Genomic DNA, 17,105 nt, shown 5'->3' on the forward strand with positions numbered 1-17,105 from the left:
AGGGCAGTGTCACTGGCCCTCATATGTGGGATCCGAACCGGGGCCCTCTGGCATCCCAAGCCAGTTCTTAACCATCGTGCCACTTGGCCGGCCCACATGTTTTTTAAGTATACTTTGCCTATGCAGGAATTGGTGGAATCTTTGAAATGCCTTACCCTGGGCATTGGATAGGAGAGGAGATACTCAACAGCCCAGGATTTAGAGTTGGGGGCCTAGGTCACCACCATGAGACTGGAGGCTTTTGGGAATAGATACTTGCTTCCCTCCTGGGACAGGGGCCTCATCACTGTCTCCTTTGTCTTCCAGTGCTAGCTTCTTCACAGGCTGGTGAGGAGATAGGCCTGCTCCTGAGCACAGGTGTGAAAACAAATAGTGTCATGCCAATCCCATTGCCAATGGGCCCAAAAGCTTGCAGAGATTGGGAGCTGGCCTGTAAAGAAGCTCTACCCAGTTCACTCTCTTTGGGCATCAAAGCAGGTTTTCGTGGACTGAGGCTGCACTTTTGCTCCCAGAGGATGTTCTCTTGCCCTAGACCCCCAGCTGTGGCTGGAGTGACAAGTGAAATGGGTGGTTTAATCTCTAAATCTTAGCTTCCCTCCTTGTAAAAGGAAGGGACTGAAAGCTCTCCATGGTCCTATTGGCCACAGGCCTTTGAGGGGCTGTCAGTGGGGAATTCTACTGTCACACAGTGCTAAGTGTCTAGGAAGCAATTCTGAGGCCCTGGGGCTTGGCCTGATGGAATCAGACACCCACTCCTTAGGCTCATACCACCTTTCTTTATTTGTAATGAGTGGAACTCCTCTCCCCTTCACAGTCCAGGCTCCATAAGATGACAGCCATCTGCACACAGTGAGGCGGCATGGGGAGTAGAGTAGGCGTAACTCCTCCCATGAGAACTACAGCTCCACAGACCAGCAGGAAATCTCTGTTCCTGGGGCCTTCTCTTGGTAATCCAGCTTGAGTTCTCTGAGATGGGTAGATGTACAGAGAGACAGACAGGTGATCAGCAAGTCTCAGGTGTGGTGGCAAGAGAGGGAGAGAGCTGGGGACAGGAACATGGAGGGTGGAGTTTCGGGGCCCCATAGAACTCCCTGTAGCACAGGCTGACAAGGCCTAGTCACCCAAGGGAACTCAGTTATGTGTGTTCTCCAGGGTCCAGGGCTCTGAGAATTCAGGGAGAGTTTCCTACGACCCTCAATTCACCCTAGTGATCTCTGGGCTGGTGTGTTTTCTGTGGGTCTGAGTGGACAGTCCTTTGTGGGGTCTTGAGAGCTGGGTCAGACATGTCTAAAGGCATCAATCTTTCACTTGGCTACCTCTAGGTCCCCAACAAGGACAGGGGAGTGGTGGCCCCCAAAGACCAGCTCTCAGCCTCCCAGCCCCCACTCCTGGCCAGGCGCAGTGGTCTGTTTGCGCTGAATCACCTGGTGGCAGAGTGGTCATGCCCCTGAACACTCAGTGTTCGCTTGCTGTCATCATCTGCTGCTGGGGGCTCCCAGAGCAGGTCCTGGTAAAACTGGCCTGGGAGACAAAGGGCGAGTCAGCAAAGGATCAAGGCCGGCGGTTGGGAGACACGCAGAAGAGCAGGCACTGCCTGTTCAAAGGCGGAGGCAGTTTCTGAGGATATCGAGCCTGCGGCCATGGGCAGCATACCAAGGGTTCCGCTGACATGGCTGGAGAAGCGGTCAGTGTCCCGCAGAAGGAGCCGGAGCCCCTGCCCAGGGCCATCCCAGAACAGCAGGCCAATGGTCACTCTGTCTGGGCTGCTGAGCAGCAGAAGCCCTGCCTCGTCCATGGTCATCTTGAGGCTGTGGAGAAACCCAGGGTCTTGAGAGGACGGCAGACATGGAGAGGCCTGCAGGGGACCTTGCTGCTGGGACGGGAGCGGTGGGGGCCCGCCCACTTGTCCTCAGGAATTCCTGTTGTGGCCTTGGATGGGAAGTCCATTAAATATTCTGGGTTTCAGTTTCCTCGTCAGTGAACTGGGACCAAAGTTAATTTAGTATCTGGTGATCCCAGCATTTATAAAACAAAATAATGGTTCCTTTCCTTCTAGTTTTCTTAGAATTCCTTTCTTAGAATTCCTTTCTGGTTTCTCATGAATTCTTTTCATTTGATTCAGGGGGGTATCTAATAGATTTACTCTGTCCCTTTTGTTTTTATGGCTAGTGCTACTCTCTTTTGATTAGTGTGTTTTAATTTCTAAAAGGGCAAGTGTCTTCTCATTCTATTCTCTTCTTTTTTACTTCAAATAATCTTTGAAATGCTTGCCATTTTGGTTTTCTTAGGAATGTTAGGCTCCTTCAAGCATGTTGAATAAGACCGTGGTGTTATTCTGAGGTTATTTTAAATGGACTTACACTAAAATTACACTGTCTTGTGTTTCAATGTAGGAGGTATGGTCTGTTTTTCTTCACATGTATCTTCTGCAGCTCATGAAAGGATGTGGACTCTCTGTCACTACGATTAGTAGGAATTCTTGATTCCATCTTCTGGTGTGTATGTCCAAGGCATAAAAATGCTATCAATCTTTGTGTATTTATCAGATAACGAGAAACTTGAAGATCTTTTATGAAATTGGGAGGTTTTCAGGTAAGCCTCTCAAATTTGCTAGGTGCTAACTCATTTGTCAAGTGGAAACCAGTTTCTGCTGAGGGGCTCAGTGAGAGGGAATGGACAAGGTTCTTTGTACTCAGCACAGGCTGGTGTCACAGAGGGCAATGCTCAAACAGGGCCAGGGTCCTTGGCCTCTCTCCCAGGCCCCTTGTAACTTCCAGAGCTGGAGAGCTGTTTCTGGAAGGCTCTACAGTGCAGCAGCACCACCCAGAAAAGGTCAACATCCATCTCCATTACCCACCAGCTGTCCAGTGTTTGACACCAGATAAACTTGTCTCTCCTCATCAGAGCTTCAAGAGTATGTTAAGGATAATATTCATAGCCTCCCCTAGGGGTCAGTGCCCTTGAAATTCTCATTATTGTCCTCATTATCTCAGCATATAGAGAGCTGCCCTCCAGCATGCCCAGCGGGCACCGCTCCTTCTAATGGTCAAAGTGCCCTCTGGCCACATTCTCTCATTGGGTCTCCCCTTAGCTTCTAATTCAGGGCTGGGGTGATTATCCCATTATAAGTGAGAAAACTGAGGCTCAGAGGGGCTAAGCATCTTGCCCAGAGTCACACAGGATTAGCAGCAGAGCTAGTTCCAAACCACACTGTCCCCTCTGCACTGAGAGTGACCTGGGTTAGGTGTGAGGGCAGCCACGTCCCCAGGATAATCCCTTGGTGCCCTCTAGATCAGGAGGGGTATGGTGCAGGCTCTCTGCATTTCTTCTCATGCTGTGGGTGCAGCCCACTACAGAGGATGCATGTCCAGCCCAGGCACCCCATCCCCAGGCCTGTGGCCTCAGGCAACCTGTCAGCACTGTCACCAGCTAAGAGGTCCCTGCTGCTACCCAGCTCGAGGCTTACCCGGGCATCACCGAGAACAGTGTCTCCTTCCACTTGTACACAGAGTTTCTTCGGTTCCGAGTCACGACCACGTGCTCAGGGGACGCGCGGACTTGCAGCTGGAGGTTTTTGAAGGTCACCTCAATCCACGAAAACTGGGCCTTCTCCATCTCATACTGGCCAGTCACCTCAACCCCTAAGATGGCCAGGAACTCAGAGGTCAGAGCTATGGCCCCAGCTGGGCACTGGCCTGAACAGGAGGTCTTCCCTGATTATGTCCCCCAGAACCATCCTTCACCAGCCCCTCCTCGGCACCCCTTCCCCAGGATTCCCTCACACTACAGCATGGTTTCCACAATCTTTTCACTCATCCCTTGGTTCCATGTGGCTATGGAAGGGCCCCCAAAATCCTCAGTGATTGCCACCTTCAGATGAGCCCTCTGAGAAGGGAGATCTTGTCTGAAGTCAATTGCCATTTCTAAAGCCCCTGGTCCTGAGCTAGGTCCCATGGCCAAGAGCGAGATGGATAATCAGTAGTGCCTACCCTCAGGAAGCAAACAGACGCTGGGCCTGGCTTGCTGAAGTGGGAGACTGTGTTTGTGTGAGCATCCCTCAGTGCTGGCCATTGCCATGTCTAACCTGACACCTCAACTCAACCAGTAAGACTCTTCTGGGGGTTGGGGGGCAGGTCTGGCCAGCATACCTCCCTCCTCCTACCATTCACCTCCTCCATACTCTCTACAGCCCCACTAGTATCTTTCGGGGCTCTGGGCTTCTGCCTACCCTTTCCTCTGCCTGGTGGACCCCACTATCTGCCAAGACCCTGTCTCTCCTGTGTGACCCTGTGCAACCACCCCTGACCCTCAGACAGCCCTTGCCTTCTCCTCTGGACTTGTCTCCACGTTGTTCTGGGCACTGACTACAGGCCACTGTGCTTATGTGCATCCAGTTACATCTCTCCACCCCTGAATTATGACGATGCCTAGAGGCAAGCCCACTCCTGTTCGCCCCAGAGTGCCAGGCCATCCAGACCTGAATATGTGGTACCCAGTGAAAGGCCTGTGGGGTAAATGTATGAGTGCAAGTGTCGGTGCTCAGGGGCGTGACCATGCCTTGACTTCAGACAGGCCCACATGAGGCAAGCTCTGCCCACGTGCTCCCATGGGCAGGTGACCCACTATTGTCTCCAGCGTGGTTAGTTGAGGGTGAGTGGTGTCTGGGTCTCTCTGAGTGGATGACTGGGTGTGCACCTCTCACCTTGGTCAGGGTCTGAGAGCAGGTTCATTGGCCCCTGAGAATGCTTGATGTCCACACAGAGCTGGTCCACACTCTGCCCAGGCAGAGGCAGGATGACAGAAGGAGCCTGGATGGGGGCTGGGACAGCAGGTGAGGTTCCTGGGGCAGGTAGAGCAGGTTGGAGGGCAAGGATGGGGAGAAGGGCTCAGGGGGACTGGCTGCTTACCTGGGGGTGGGGCTGTCATGGTTATTTCTGAAAGAAGAAAAAGTCTGGGTTTAGATATCCCCTTCCCAGGGGGAAGTTGAAGGCTGGAGTAGTGGACAGGTGTGGCCAGAGTCCCTTCTTCACGTCAACACTGAGAAACCCATACGACAGGTTCTCAGAGATCCCCGCTCTCCCAACCCAGGTCTCCCTGCTAGAGGGCCGCAGTCTCCTGCAGGGGCTCCTGTCTGCGGTTACCTGTGATTCTTAAATCCATGTCATAAAATACTCCATCGGGACCAGCGGGGGCTGATTCCAAAGAGGGCCCTAGGGCAGAATCAGCCAGAAACAGAAAGGGAGAAAGCAGTCAGGATTCAGAGCAACTAGCACGCCCTCTAGCCATCACTGCCACCTGCCACCCACCACGTTCCAGCCCTGCACCCGCTGCCACACGTACATCTAACCAAGGAGAGCCTTTATGAAGAGATTTTCAAACAGAAGAGCACTCTATTAGGAAAAACACTAAGAAGACAGAGTCCAGCCTGGCTCTGCAGCTGTGTCTAAGTCCAGATTTGGAGATCAGAAACAGCTTGAGAGACCTTGGATGGTTCTGGGACTGGAGGAAGCCTTCCCTTTCTAAAAGGTTCCATCCTGAGCTAGCCTCCAGAGTGTGATGAATCTGATTCAGTGAAAATATAGGACACATGACTTTAATGTCTTGCCTCACAGAAACTCTCCCTGGTCTGTGCCCACCTCTGTGCTTGGTGCTTTCTCACATCCAACTCTACGGACAGGTTTAATTATCACCTTGGGTTAACAAGACCCTCTGAGGTCAGAAAGTGGCTTACCAAAGTCTGCTCCCATCAGAACCGGGGACATATCATAGACTGGATGAGAAGGAAGATGACGATAATGAACAGGTCCAGGTGACTTATATCTTGATAAACTGGGTATCTTCCCAGGAGCTCCAGCTTTAGAAAAGTTAACTCCTGCATTCTTCTTTTGGGCAGTGTCATGGGTCCCCACAGCCATGGCTCTGAGACCCACTTGAGGAGAGGGATACGGCAAGGCCAGCTATCTCCCCACACCTGCCATTCTAAGAGCCTCTCTCCCCATGGCGAGGAGAAATTCTGAGCTGGAACAATGGGCCCTTCTTGAACTCCCCTCTGCTAGGATATTGGCCACCCCCTTCCCCAGCAATGATCTTTAAATTACCTTGTCTTCCAAAGCCTCCTCTGTTAGCGAGCCAAGAGTCTGCAGAGCCGCTTCCTAATCAGACACACCTGAATTTTGAGTCCCAGCCCTGCCACCAGCCAGGCGAGCCAAGCAAGTCACTATCCCTACAGCCAGGGCAGAGCCCAGTCTGTGGCCAAGGTTCTGTCAATCTGCCCCCGCCGCCTCCCTCTCCTCCTTTGCTACCTGTTTTTCTGAACTTTCTGTTTCCCATGGCCTGAGATCTGAGGACAGCATGACCTGGAAATCAGAGAAGCCTAAGTGTGCATCCAGCCAGATGGAGATTGTGTCCCTAGGGCCCAGGACAGCCAAAATCTGAATGAACAGGTGACAAAATGCATCAGTGTGCTTGGGCAGATGATTCCCGCTCCCAGCAGCAGGGCTGAGCTGGACAGGCCCTGGCCAGCAACCTTGTGGGACTGGTGTCCTAGTCCCTGTAAGCCAACTGTCACCCAGGCCAGCCTTTAAATCATCGGCTCTCAACCTTCCTAATGCCACGACCCCTTAATACAGTTCCTCATGTTGTGGTGACCCCCAACCATAAAATTATTTTCGTTGCTACTCTATAACTGTAATTTTGCTACTGTTATGAATCGTAACATAAATATCTTTTTGTTTTCCGATGGTCTTAGGCGACCCCTGTGAAAGGGTCGTTCAACCCCCAAAGGGGTCATGACCCACAGGTTGAGAACCGCTGCTTTAAATGTATTAAGCCCTTACCTGAGGGGATGTCCCTGTGTCTGTTTTCTGGATAAAACAAAAAAATAGAGAAGAGAGAAAGAGACACAACTGTTGGATTGGTTTTGAACAATTTGAAGTGCTTATATGTAACGTTGCTTCCCAACCCCAGCACTACATAGAACTTGGGGGAAGGAAGTGTTGGGAGACCTGGCCTCAGATTCTACATCAATGAAATGGGATGAGTCTCCTGAGGATCCTGAGAGTCTGAGTGGCAAGGTTAGCATCTTGGTTGGGAACTGGGAGAATGCTGGGTCAAAACTCTGCTGCCACGGAGGCTAGGAGCCCACTCTCACACCCACCATTTTCCACGGGCTTCTCAGCAACTTGAGACTCTTCTTGGCCTTCAGGTTTGGTGATTACCATGGATGTGAGGGGGGTGACAAAGCTGTAGTTGAGTGACAAGCCCAGAGCTCGAGTTTCGAGGGCCTGCTTCTCAGCATCTGATGCGGAAACTCTGCAGGTTGAGAAGCATCAGAGGCTCAGCAAGTCCCTGGAGGCCTACTTAGATTCTCCCTCCCTTCTAGACCCTTGTGGGGGTGGGGGCAGGTTCCTGCTGGGAGAGTCTGGAGCTCAGACATGATACTACAACTCTCCATGCCCCATGCCAGCTGTGCCTGCCCCACCAGTGGAGAGCTTGGGGAGGTCCTGAGGCTGAGTGTGGCTGCCCCGGTGGGCCCTTGAGGGTACAGATCACCCACATTTTCTCCAGCAGTTGCTGGATGGTCAGGTACGCCCAGAGCCTCTCCATGAAGTTGTGGAAGATGTACTTGGGGCTCTGGAACTCCTTCTCCTGCTCTGCCACCTTGGCCTCCGTTTGGAAGGTGATGTTCTGCATGAGCTGGAAAGAGGGGCCCAGCCAAGACAGGAGCAGTGAGGGCCTGATGCCCACACCTGGCCTGGCACTTCCGAGCACTTCCATGATAAACCTGGTTGGAGCTGGGGAAGGTCCTGAGGACCGCATTTCCTTTGAGTAGACTGGAGGATAGGGAAGGAGTTTAGGGTTACGAGGGGCTCAGTTGCAGAGCCCCCCAAGGATGAGACGGAGATGGAGAGAAAAGGTAGAAACCAACCCAGGTGCAATGCCGCAGGTGCAGAGCCAGGAGCTCAGATCACATGGAGCCTTTGGGAGAAAGGGAAATGTGGATGGGGATCTGGACCCCAGGCTGCAGAAACAGCAGCACGAAGGCTTTGCAAGTGCAGTGGAGCAAGTGGGGTCCCCAGACAACAGCCCACCCCACCTCAACCATGGAGACTCTGAGGACAGAGAGGGCAGCGCATTCCCCAGCAGTCAGTGGCAGAGCTGAGAAGAGAACTCAGGTGGCATGGCCCTGATTGGATTTGGGGCCCAAACAAGCTGTCCCCTGCCCAAGTTGGTACCCTCTGCTGGGCACTATGCAGTGGTGACAGTAAGGCATGTACCCAAGTTCTGGGTGGACTGCTGCTTCCTTCCCCAGGGTAGGGCCTTCTGGTCTCAGGCTGACCTGGCCAGCAGCCTGGGAAATGGGGTTCAGGGGCAGAGGAACCCCAGCCCTCTCTCGTCACAACTCCCAAAACAGCCAAAGACCTTTTCTGTGTGGGTCAGATTCTGCCTCCCCTGCTGAAACCACCTTCCTCGGCCTCTCACCCAGAACCGAGCCTCCCAAAGCTGTGCCCCACACAGGTCACCTGCACAAATTTTGCCCTATCCACACGCACAGCTAGTATTTGATGGTTTTCCTTAAATGAACTTCCCTTAAATGAACTTTAAATAGACTAACACTCTTCATTTAGCCTCCATCCAAGCCAAATTACCTACGAAATCTTATGTTTGAGGTTTGAGTTATATTTTTTCAGAAGACATATTAAAACAAATACATAACTACTAAAACAAAGACCCGTTTGTTTGTGAATTACCCTGAGTCACCTTGGGTTCTGCACTTTGGGGACTCCTGGCCTCCAGGAGAATACCAGCAGCTAACATGTATGGAGTGTTTACATTGAGCCAGACAGCAGCCCTTACAAGGTGGGTAAGGTGACCGACTCTTGCTTTTACACAGGAGGAAACTGAGGCACAGAGAGATTAGGTGACTTCTCTTTCCTCACCCCCAGGAGGTGGCAGAGTGGGGTTTGAAGCCAAGAAGCCAAGCGAGCTGCCACTCGGCATGCACTGCCCATCGTGACACATTGTGACACTTCGCCCCTTCTTTCAAGCTAGGCCCTGGGCCCCTCATGTCCGCTTGCCTTGCCCACCTGCCGTTCTCCCTGCACAGCCTGCCCGCCCGCCATGAAAGCCTGAAACATTCTTCCATCACTCCGCCATCTGACCCCTGCCACTTCCTACTCATCCCATCGTCTGTTGAACTTCCTTCAGGAAGCCCTCCCTGACCCCCAGGCCAGGTCGGAGCTCCTAGTGCTGCTCCTCTGAGTCCCCGGGTTTGCCCTGTCAGGGACATCCCAACTGGCAGCTCCTCGTTTGTGTGTCGATTCAGTTTCTCTTTGTGGAATGAGAGGGCCCCCTGTGGCACAGAGGCAGGGAGGGCCGGGCAGGAACAGGGCACCACGTGGCGAGCGGAGTTCCTGACCCAGCGGCAGTGGGGCCCAGGGCAAGGTGCCTGCCCTGTTTGGACCTCAGTCTGCTCATCTGTGAAGCGGGAGCAGCCCTCCCTGCCTTTGTGCAACTTCAGAGGGCTGGTGTGAGGATGGGAGGGAACGCCAGGCACCTAGCAGCCCAGACTGGCCACTGAATGCCTACCCGACGTAGGCACAGCACGGGTGCTCCAGGAGAATCAAGACATCATCTCACTGAATCTCCACTATGAGCCATGCAGTAGGGACTGATGTCATCCACAAGTGGCAAGGGGCACTGTGTAACTTGCTCATGGTCAATCGGCTGGAGTGTGGCAAGGCGGGGGTTTGAACCGAGCCCCTCCGAAAGCCTGCTCCAGCTGCCCTTGCTCTCCAGGATGGCTGGCCACACTCACCAGATGCCCGTTGACTTTGGCTGTGAGCACGTCAGGGCCCTGGTCCCGGAGCTTCCCAGCCACCACCATCTCAGAGCCCTTGAAGAGCAGCTGGAAGTTGTCCTGTGTGACCTCCTCCACGGTGTTGCTTGGGTACTCAAAGGCCACCGCTGTCAGCAGTGGGTTGGCCACCTCCTGGTAGAAGTCCTGCAGGGTGGGGGGTGTCATGAGGGCCGAGCGGGGGTCTACCCAACTCTCTGAGCCATCCCTCACTCAGGCAGCCCATGGGGGCAGGTTGGCACCTGGAGCTGCAGGGCAGAGTCCGAGTCCTCATAGATGCGCCGAGCCAGGCCACCATTGTCCAGTGCCAGCTTCTCCAGGAAGGCATAGCTGACATCAAAGCCGAAGCCCAGGCAGAAGAGGCTATACTGGCCGTCTATGGCATCCTGCACATTCTTCTGGATATTCTTAGGGTTGGTCTCCCCTGGACACAGTGGTTTGGGAAGGGGTTGAGAAAACAGTAATTTGCTCAAGGGATATTTCTGGAATCTCAGAGCCAGGGGGACCTCAGGGACTCCCCCTCACCCCCATCCCAGGTCCCACAGCAAGCCAGGGTGGAGCCCCAGCTGCTCCCTCTGGGCAGCGCGCCCAGGAATTGCTGGCAGTGCCCTCACCCACGGTGGGGTCGCCATCGGTGAGGAGGATGATAAGGGAGACGCTCCCAAAGGGCAGCAGCTCCTCCTGGTTGGCTTTGTCCAGCAGCTGCACAGCCATCAGCATCGCGCCATTGATGTTGGTCCCTGAGGGGCACACACTCTCAGGGTGGCTCCCAGGCGGGGCTCAGTGCCCAGGAAGCCTCCACCCTGCAGGGCTGCAGAGACACTCACCTCCTTGGGCCCAGATGCCAGAAGCGTAGCTCCTGGCCTTCTCCACGTTCTCTGCCGAAGCTGGCATCAGTGACGGCATCCACTGGGTTGCTTCCCCACTGAAGCTGACTAGGTTGAACTGGTCTTTGGGGCTGAGATCATCTAGGATCTTGATTAGGGCTTCTCGGGTCTGGGCAGGGGAAGGGAAGACGAGGTGGGTGTCTTAGTGGAGCCTCACTGGGGGCTCCTGTGCCTTTGGGCTGCACTCCTGGGCCTGCATCTGGAGTGGGGATATGGCGAATGCTCTAGGGGCAGAACTTTCCCCATACTCTGACCAACCTCAATACCTGGAAGCCCCCTACCTAGGAAGATGGAGGAGGGAGGGTCTGCCTGCTGGACCAGAGCTGATGGTGTGAGGCATCTGATGGTGTGACCTACCTGCTGAATTTTCTTGCCTTGCATGGAGCCACTCTTATCAATGACAAAGATCACATTCTTGGGTATCGTGGGCAGGCCCTCAGGGGCAAAGTAGTGCACAAAGTAGCCATTCTCGATCTGTGACCAAAGTGAGACACATCGCAGGTGACAAGAGCTGCAGCCCTACTCTGTCCCACACAGCCTCCTCACTTCCAATCCTCTGGTCCTCATGCTCTCTTCATTCCAGCCCCTCTCCCTCTGTCCAACTGCTAACCTCCCTAAATGCCTGCCATCTTTGAGGGCTCAGTCTTAGCCCCTCTCTTGTTGAATAAGTTCCCTGTTCATGTATGGCCCACTAGGACCCGACATACACTTTACCTCTTATTTGAGTATTTGAGTCAGCTTCCACTAAATGGTAAAGACTTAATAAATCTGAGATCGATCAAAAGAATGAAGACTTCAAAAACAAAATCCATCAATAGAGTAAAGGGGAAGCACAATGATGCTAGAAACTTCTGCAAAAGAAGCTAATGCAATTGAGCATAAAACTGAGCTGTGTTTCCTGGCAGCCAAGGCAATGAGGGAAACCCTGCAGGGCACTTCATTAGCAGAGATGAAACATTTTTGCCTCTGAGAGGGAATTCTTTCAGGGACAACATAACTAAACTGATTGTCTTCTGTCTGTGCTGTCCCTGGTGCATACTGGTAAGTAGGAGCAGTTACTCTGCCTTTTCTTTTAGAACATCCAGGCTGAGGCTCTCGAGGGTGGATGGATTTCCAGGTTGCCTTGCCTTTCTTGCCCAGAGCCCACACACCTGAATGGACCCCCCAGAGAGGGTCCGGTTCACATCATAGCGGATGATGAAGTTTCCATCCACGACTGTGTCCTGTTGCTCTGGAGACTTCTGTTGCTGGGAGAGCGTTGGCTTGAATCGGATGTGAGCCTGAAGAAAGGACAAGGCTGAAGTTGGGAGGAGCAGCAAGGCCAGGCCAACAATACCCCTCAGTCCGTCTAAAATGAGAATTCCAGATGCAGCCTTGGGTCAAATCCTAGGGAACTTTATCTCTGGCTGAGCTGTCAGATAATGGCCTCCGTACATGGGAGGGGGTGTGAGCGTGGAGCCCCTGTTCCTGTTGTGCAAGCAGAGGCTGAGCCCAGGATGTGTCTGATCAGCTATTTCCTTCTCTCCCCCTGGTCCTGGGACTCTCACATCCATGTCCTCTCCAAATCCTTTCCCCCTGATCTCAGGGTTCAAACCAGGAGGACCCTGTCCTCCTCTAGGTCTTGCTCTCCCCGTCTGCCAAATGACAGCATGGGCAGAGACCTCAGAGTCCATCCAGCTTAGAGATTCTGCCCAATTGTCCCACTCTCTGGAAATCCAGGCTCACAGGGCATCTTCGCCTGCTGACCATGGCAGACTTACCTTGGTCTTGTTCTGTGAGACGGTGAGGGCATCTGCCAGTTCGTTGGTCAGGAAGGTGCTCTCTGTCTCCAGAAAGCTGATGCCCTGAGGCTCGAAGATGTGAATGTCCATCTGGAGGCAAGAAGTGGGTCACTGGGTTAGCCAGGAGCCAGGGCTAGGCCCCACAGGAGGCAGAGCGGCAAAAGAGGCCGCCCTTGACCAAGCAGGGGTCATCTAGGAGGCCTCCTGGGAGGAGGCGGCACCAGGTACCTGCAGGTGCTTGACCAGCTGCTGGGGCCGGACTTTCAGCAACAGCTCATACAAGCCCAGATGCCGCTTGAGCAACTCCTCATACACCAGCTCGAAGGTGACCTTGGCAGCGGGAGCCACACTAACCGATACCTGGAACTGCTCCATTTTTCTCCCGGTGGCCCTGGGGGAGGAGGGCATCAGGTATGCCCCTCCAGACCAGGGCTAAAGGGCTTAGGTAGGGGCAGCTTCTGCCTCCCCCGCCCCCCGCCTGCCCTCAGCCAGGGTCCGCCTCCCACTTGGGCTCACTTGACAAGGCCAGCGCTCTCTCCCCTGGCCACGGCCTCACTGTACTGCTGCTGGGCTGCAGCCTTCTCCTTGATGTTCCCTGGGTAGGTCACACCATCGATGATCCTGAGGCAGAAGGGCAAGTGCTGAGAGCCAAGGGGGGATGGGGACGGCCCACTCCAATCCCACCTCCTCCAGGGGGCCTCTCTAGGACTTGATGTGCCTCTTGATAGAGTGACTCCTACCTTTACCAGAGCCCACTCCTATTTATTATGCACCTACTGTGTACAAGACTCTGTGCAGGACCCTGGGTAAGGGCAGGGAGCCTCTGCAAGGTATGCCAGGACTCCATCTACCCTGAGGCATGCACACGGTAAGTGAACGTTTGTTTTACTGAACGGACAGGGGAGGGAGGTTGCAGAGGAGGCAGGGCTGAGCTAAGTCCTAGCCTCTCTTCTCCCAGTCTGTCTGGTCCCACATTCCAGCTGCCCCTTCCACCTCATTGACTGTTCCCAGAGAAACCGGTCAATCACCAGCGAGAGCTTTGTGCTGCATTTGCACCGGGCCCTCTGTCCAGGCAGACTGAGGAGGAGGCAGCTGCCAGGATCCCGGGCCAGTGGGAGACACAGGGCTGAAAGGCTCTGAATTCTCTCCACCATGGCTGTCTCCTCTTCCCACCAACACAGGGCAGGACACTTTACAGAGACGGTGGCTTCTGGGAAAGTAGGTTTGGACAACTGTTGGACGGGACTCATAGGGGTGTGGATACAATCCTACTGGCCGTTCTCTGGGACTGGAAAACTGCCTTGGCTGTTCTGGGAGGAAAAAAGATGACCCTAGAATCTCCTTGTGGGGTGAGTAGGGACGTGGCAAGCAAACATAAGCCTGTCCCATCTGGGGGCATTGTGAAATGGTAGGCGTTTGCAGAGCTAAGTGGGGAGGGGGCAGCCAGGATGTCAGAACTAAGTGTTCTTTCTCCCCACCATCCTGACCTTCCTGGTCATAATTTAACCCTGGGCTAGAGATGGGGCTGGTGCAGGGGCTGGAGGGCTCCAACTCCCAGATGCCTAGTGGGGGTCCCAGCCAAGTCAGGGAGGAGGGCACCCTGCCCTCCACTTCCCTATTTCATGCAGCAACAGGGTCTGTGCTCAGACAGTGGTGCAAGTCCTGGGCTCTCAGCAGAGGCACTGGGCCCGGAACCTTGCAGTCTGGCAGCTTTGGCACCCCTGTGGGGGGCTGAGTGCAGCCTGTGAAGCCCATGCTGTGAGGTAGGCAGCACAGATCTGGCTCAGGGGTTAGGAGAAGCAGGGGCTGCTGGAGGGGGTTAGGCAGGGATAGAGGGAGGAGCCAACCACAGGGACCCAGCCCCCACTGCAGCTTTTTAGAGGTTCCAGGGTACACTGGGGACCCTGCATGAGAGACGCTTGCTCTCTGCTTTACCCGTCACTCTCCCTGAGTTTCTGGGATCAGCCTCTCTCTGGCTTGTCCTCAATCACTGCCTGTGCTGTGGGGCCAGGGACAGAGAGAGTTCTCTTGCATTTACCAAACATTGCAAAACTGAGTTGGGGAAGGGTAGGGGAGGATAGTAGAGGACAACGTGAGTATCATCACCAGGTCACAGAGTCCACAGAAACCCCAGGGGCCTCCCAGTGCGGCCTCGGACCCAGAGCAGAACCGCCCTCTCTGTAGTATTCCAACTGAAAGTGGGGGGATTAGCCTGGCTTAGAACTTCCAGTGATAAGTAGGTCCTTCTCCTCAAGCCATCACTCCATGGTGGGGTAGCCCAGGGGTTAGGAAGTTTTCTGTATTCTGAGCTGGAATCTGCCTTTTGGTGACTCCCTCCTGCCTGGGATTGGCTTTGGGCTGCCCCAAGTCTGTACTCCTCAAAGGCAAAGACACAAAGATGCCGTGGTTTTCCACCTGTTACCTGGGCAGCACTTAGGAGTGACAGAAGGACAAATGGAGGGACGGATAGAGAGGAGGGAGAGAGGAAAGGAGGGAGGGGAGGAGAAATGGATGGATGGCGGGACGGACCCATCTGAGGGTGTAGGGAGTTCCTGGCGAAAGCCTCTGGTTCCCCGTGTTGCACAGACACGTTACATCGGGAAGCGGGGTGTCACAGTGGAGGGTCGGGGAGGAGGGAGGAGAAGCGGGGCACGCAGGCACCTACATGGAGAAGTTGGTGATGAAGGCTTTCTTGGGCAGCTCCATCTGGAAGGTGGCCTCCTGCATAGTATCAGCTCTGTTGACCACCCGGCTGGTGATGACCGTGTGGGCAAATCGGGATGAAACCTTGGAGTCCACAATGAGGCTGTAGATATCGATGTCATTCTGGACCAATGAAGGAGTGGGGGTGGGACTGTGTCAATGCCAGTTGAGCTTGGGGCAACACTCTCTAAGTAGGTCCCAGACCAAGCCCTGACTCCCAACCCCGACTGAACCACTGTCCAGGCCTCGGGCAAAACCCCACGAGGCAGGTCACGTGTGGACCGTCCTCTCGAATAAGTGTGCTTCATTCCCCACCTGACAGTGCCACAGGACAGGGGTCCAGTCTGCCAAGCATGCAGGGGGTGGTGGAACCTGGGAGGGGACTCGTTCATCCTGGCCCTGGCAGGATCAGGAAGCTTATGGTCTTAGCTCTGCCCAGTGAAAGGGCAGCAAACAAGTGCTCTGATTTCTGGCAACCTTGGCCTCCACAGAAATCAGGGAGAACAGCTCCTGCCAGTCTGCCTCCAGGGGCCGACAGGAGCTGGGGAATCTGGAGATAATGAGGGTCAGGTCTCTTAAGAGCTGGGAATCTTCTTTGCCCCCTTTCTGCGGCCACGGACCCTCCCCAGTTGCCCTGCCTATCCCACAGGTCACTGACCCAGCCATACGCTGTTCACCGCAGGTCTAAGGTCCCCATGTACACACATGAGGAGCCTTACACACCTTCTGCCTGCCTTCTGCATACGGCGCACTTGTGTACACACGAGCTCTGTTCAGCTGCACACACAGCTTAGCACAGCGGTGGGTGACTGGCCAAGTGGCTTGTATGTACATGTGAGTGTCTGCTCTACGCCAGGCACTGCACTGAGCACTTTATAGTATACAGATTTCATCTTCACAACAAACCTCCAAGTAGGTTCTATTAATATTCTGTTTCACAGATGAGGCAAGTGAGACAGAGAAAGCATAGTGACTTCCTTGAGGTCACTCAGCCAGGGAGAGGTAGAGCTGGGCTCACAAAGCCCATTCCCACCCACCCACCCCCACTACTGGCCTCCAGGGGCGACTTGCTAAGCTGCATTTCCTCACCTGAACATGGGACTAGGATCAGCCCTTCTGTAAAATGGGAGAGTGCCCATAAAGCCCTCGGGGCAGTGCCTGCTGGATGACCAGCACTGTTTCTTTGCACACACACTGATCCACGCTCATTTATACTCGCACGCTTGCACACACACAGGCTCTCCTCTATTTCATTCACAAGCTCACAAAACTCAAACTCAGGCGCATAACAGGTGCCCACGGTACCCATTACCTTTTGAGCAGTGGTGGTCTGGGGTCCAGTCAGCAGCGAGAGCAGGACCAGCACGATGCCACAGGCACAGGCAGGGGCTGGAGTATTCATTTTGGCTCCAGTGCCTGGCAGGCTGCTTCTGAAGCTGAGAGAAAGTGGGGAATGAATTAGTAACTTGCTCACTGCCCCGCCCCTGCGGGGGCAGTTTCTGAGAAATTGGGATCTACAAGCCAAAAACTGCAGTGGCCTCAGATAAGCAGGCAAATTGCAAATGTTCCGTGGACCTTGGCTGGGGACAGGAACGTGTACAGTAAGTCCCCAATGTCATCATTGCTAGGTTCTTGGAAATGCAACTTTAAGCGAAACGATATATGCCTTGGTCAGACAATTAAGTTCGTGAACTTTCTACCATGTAAGCGCACTGTGGTGAAGTTCACAAACTTATTTGTCCTACATTTTACCCTATACTAATTGATATAAACAAGTTCGGTTCCTAGTGCATATTTCTGGTCACAAAAACATCACCAAACTTCTAAATAAAAACCCAAAACCCTTCTAATATCGAACACTGAAATAAATGTGAACTA

General features: G+C 53.9%; 1 protein-coding gene across 13 annotated transcripts; it reads right to left on the minus strand.

Annotated features, from left to right (window-relative positions):
• Window positions 1-756: 756 nt before the first annotated feature.
• Window positions 757-16,684, minus strand: ITIH4 (inter-alpha-trypsin inhibitor heavy chain 4). 13 transcript variants are annotated; one of them, XM_019633954.1, is made up of 24 exons: window positions 16,540-16,684; window positions 15,190-15,350; window positions 13,041-13,145; window positions 12,753-12,915; window positions 12,504-12,614; window positions 11,895-12,023; window positions 11,101-11,217; window positions 10,684-10,852; window positions 10,471-10,596; window positions 10,099-10,280; window positions 9,818-10,003; window positions 7,556-7,695; window positions 7,157-7,311; window positions 6,837-6,863; window positions 6,303-6,356; window positions 6,099-6,152; window positions 5,732-5,929; window positions 5,142-5,210; window positions 4,908-4,934; window positions 4,703-4,840; window positions 3,467-3,641; window positions 1,654-1,808; window positions 1,425-1,521; window positions 757-966 (listed from the first exon to the last, which is right to left on the minus strand). In XM_019633954.1, exons 1-24 carry the CDS (start codon window positions 16,627-16,629, stop codon window positions 897-899), a joined length of 2,898 nt encoding a protein of 965 aa, XP_019489499.1. In that variant the 5' UTR covers window positions 16,630-16,684; the 3' UTR covers window positions 757-896. The 13 variants fall into 13 exon arrangements, with proteins under 13 accessions (XP_019489499.1, XP_019489507.1, XP_019489503.1 ...); XM_019633962.1 differs by having other exon boundaries at window positions 5,732-5,770; window positions 16,540-16,683; XM_019633958.1 differs by having other exon boundaries at window positions 5,732-5,854; window positions 16,540-16,683.
• Between the last annotated feature and the right edge of the window lie 421 nt (window positions 16,685-17,105).

This window comes from Hipposideros armiger, unplaced genomic scaffold, assembly GCF_001890085.2.
Source record: "Hipposideros armiger isolate ML-2016 unplaced genomic scaffold, ASM189008v1 scaffold_1453, whole genome shotgun sequence".
In the NCBI taxonomy this organism is placed as follows: domain Eukaryota; kingdom Metazoa; phylum Chordata; class Mammalia; order Chiroptera; family Hipposideridae; genus Hipposideros; species Hipposideros armiger.

Bases quoted from the DNA above. Each gene is read 5' to 3' on its own strand.
- ITIH4 (XM_019633954.1), bottom strand. From the start codon at position 16,629: ATGAATACTCCAGCCCCTGCCTGTGCCTGTGGCATCGTGCTGGTCCTG. The intron at 7,696-9,817 runs GTGAGTGTGGCC...CCCTCTTTCCAG, and splicing joins CCAAAGTCAACGGGCATCTG to CTCATGCAGAACATCACCTT. The intron at 6,357-6,836 runs GTAAGGGCTTAA...TCTGATTTCCAG, and splicing joins ACACAGGGACATCCCCTCAG to GTCATGCTGTCCTCAGATCT.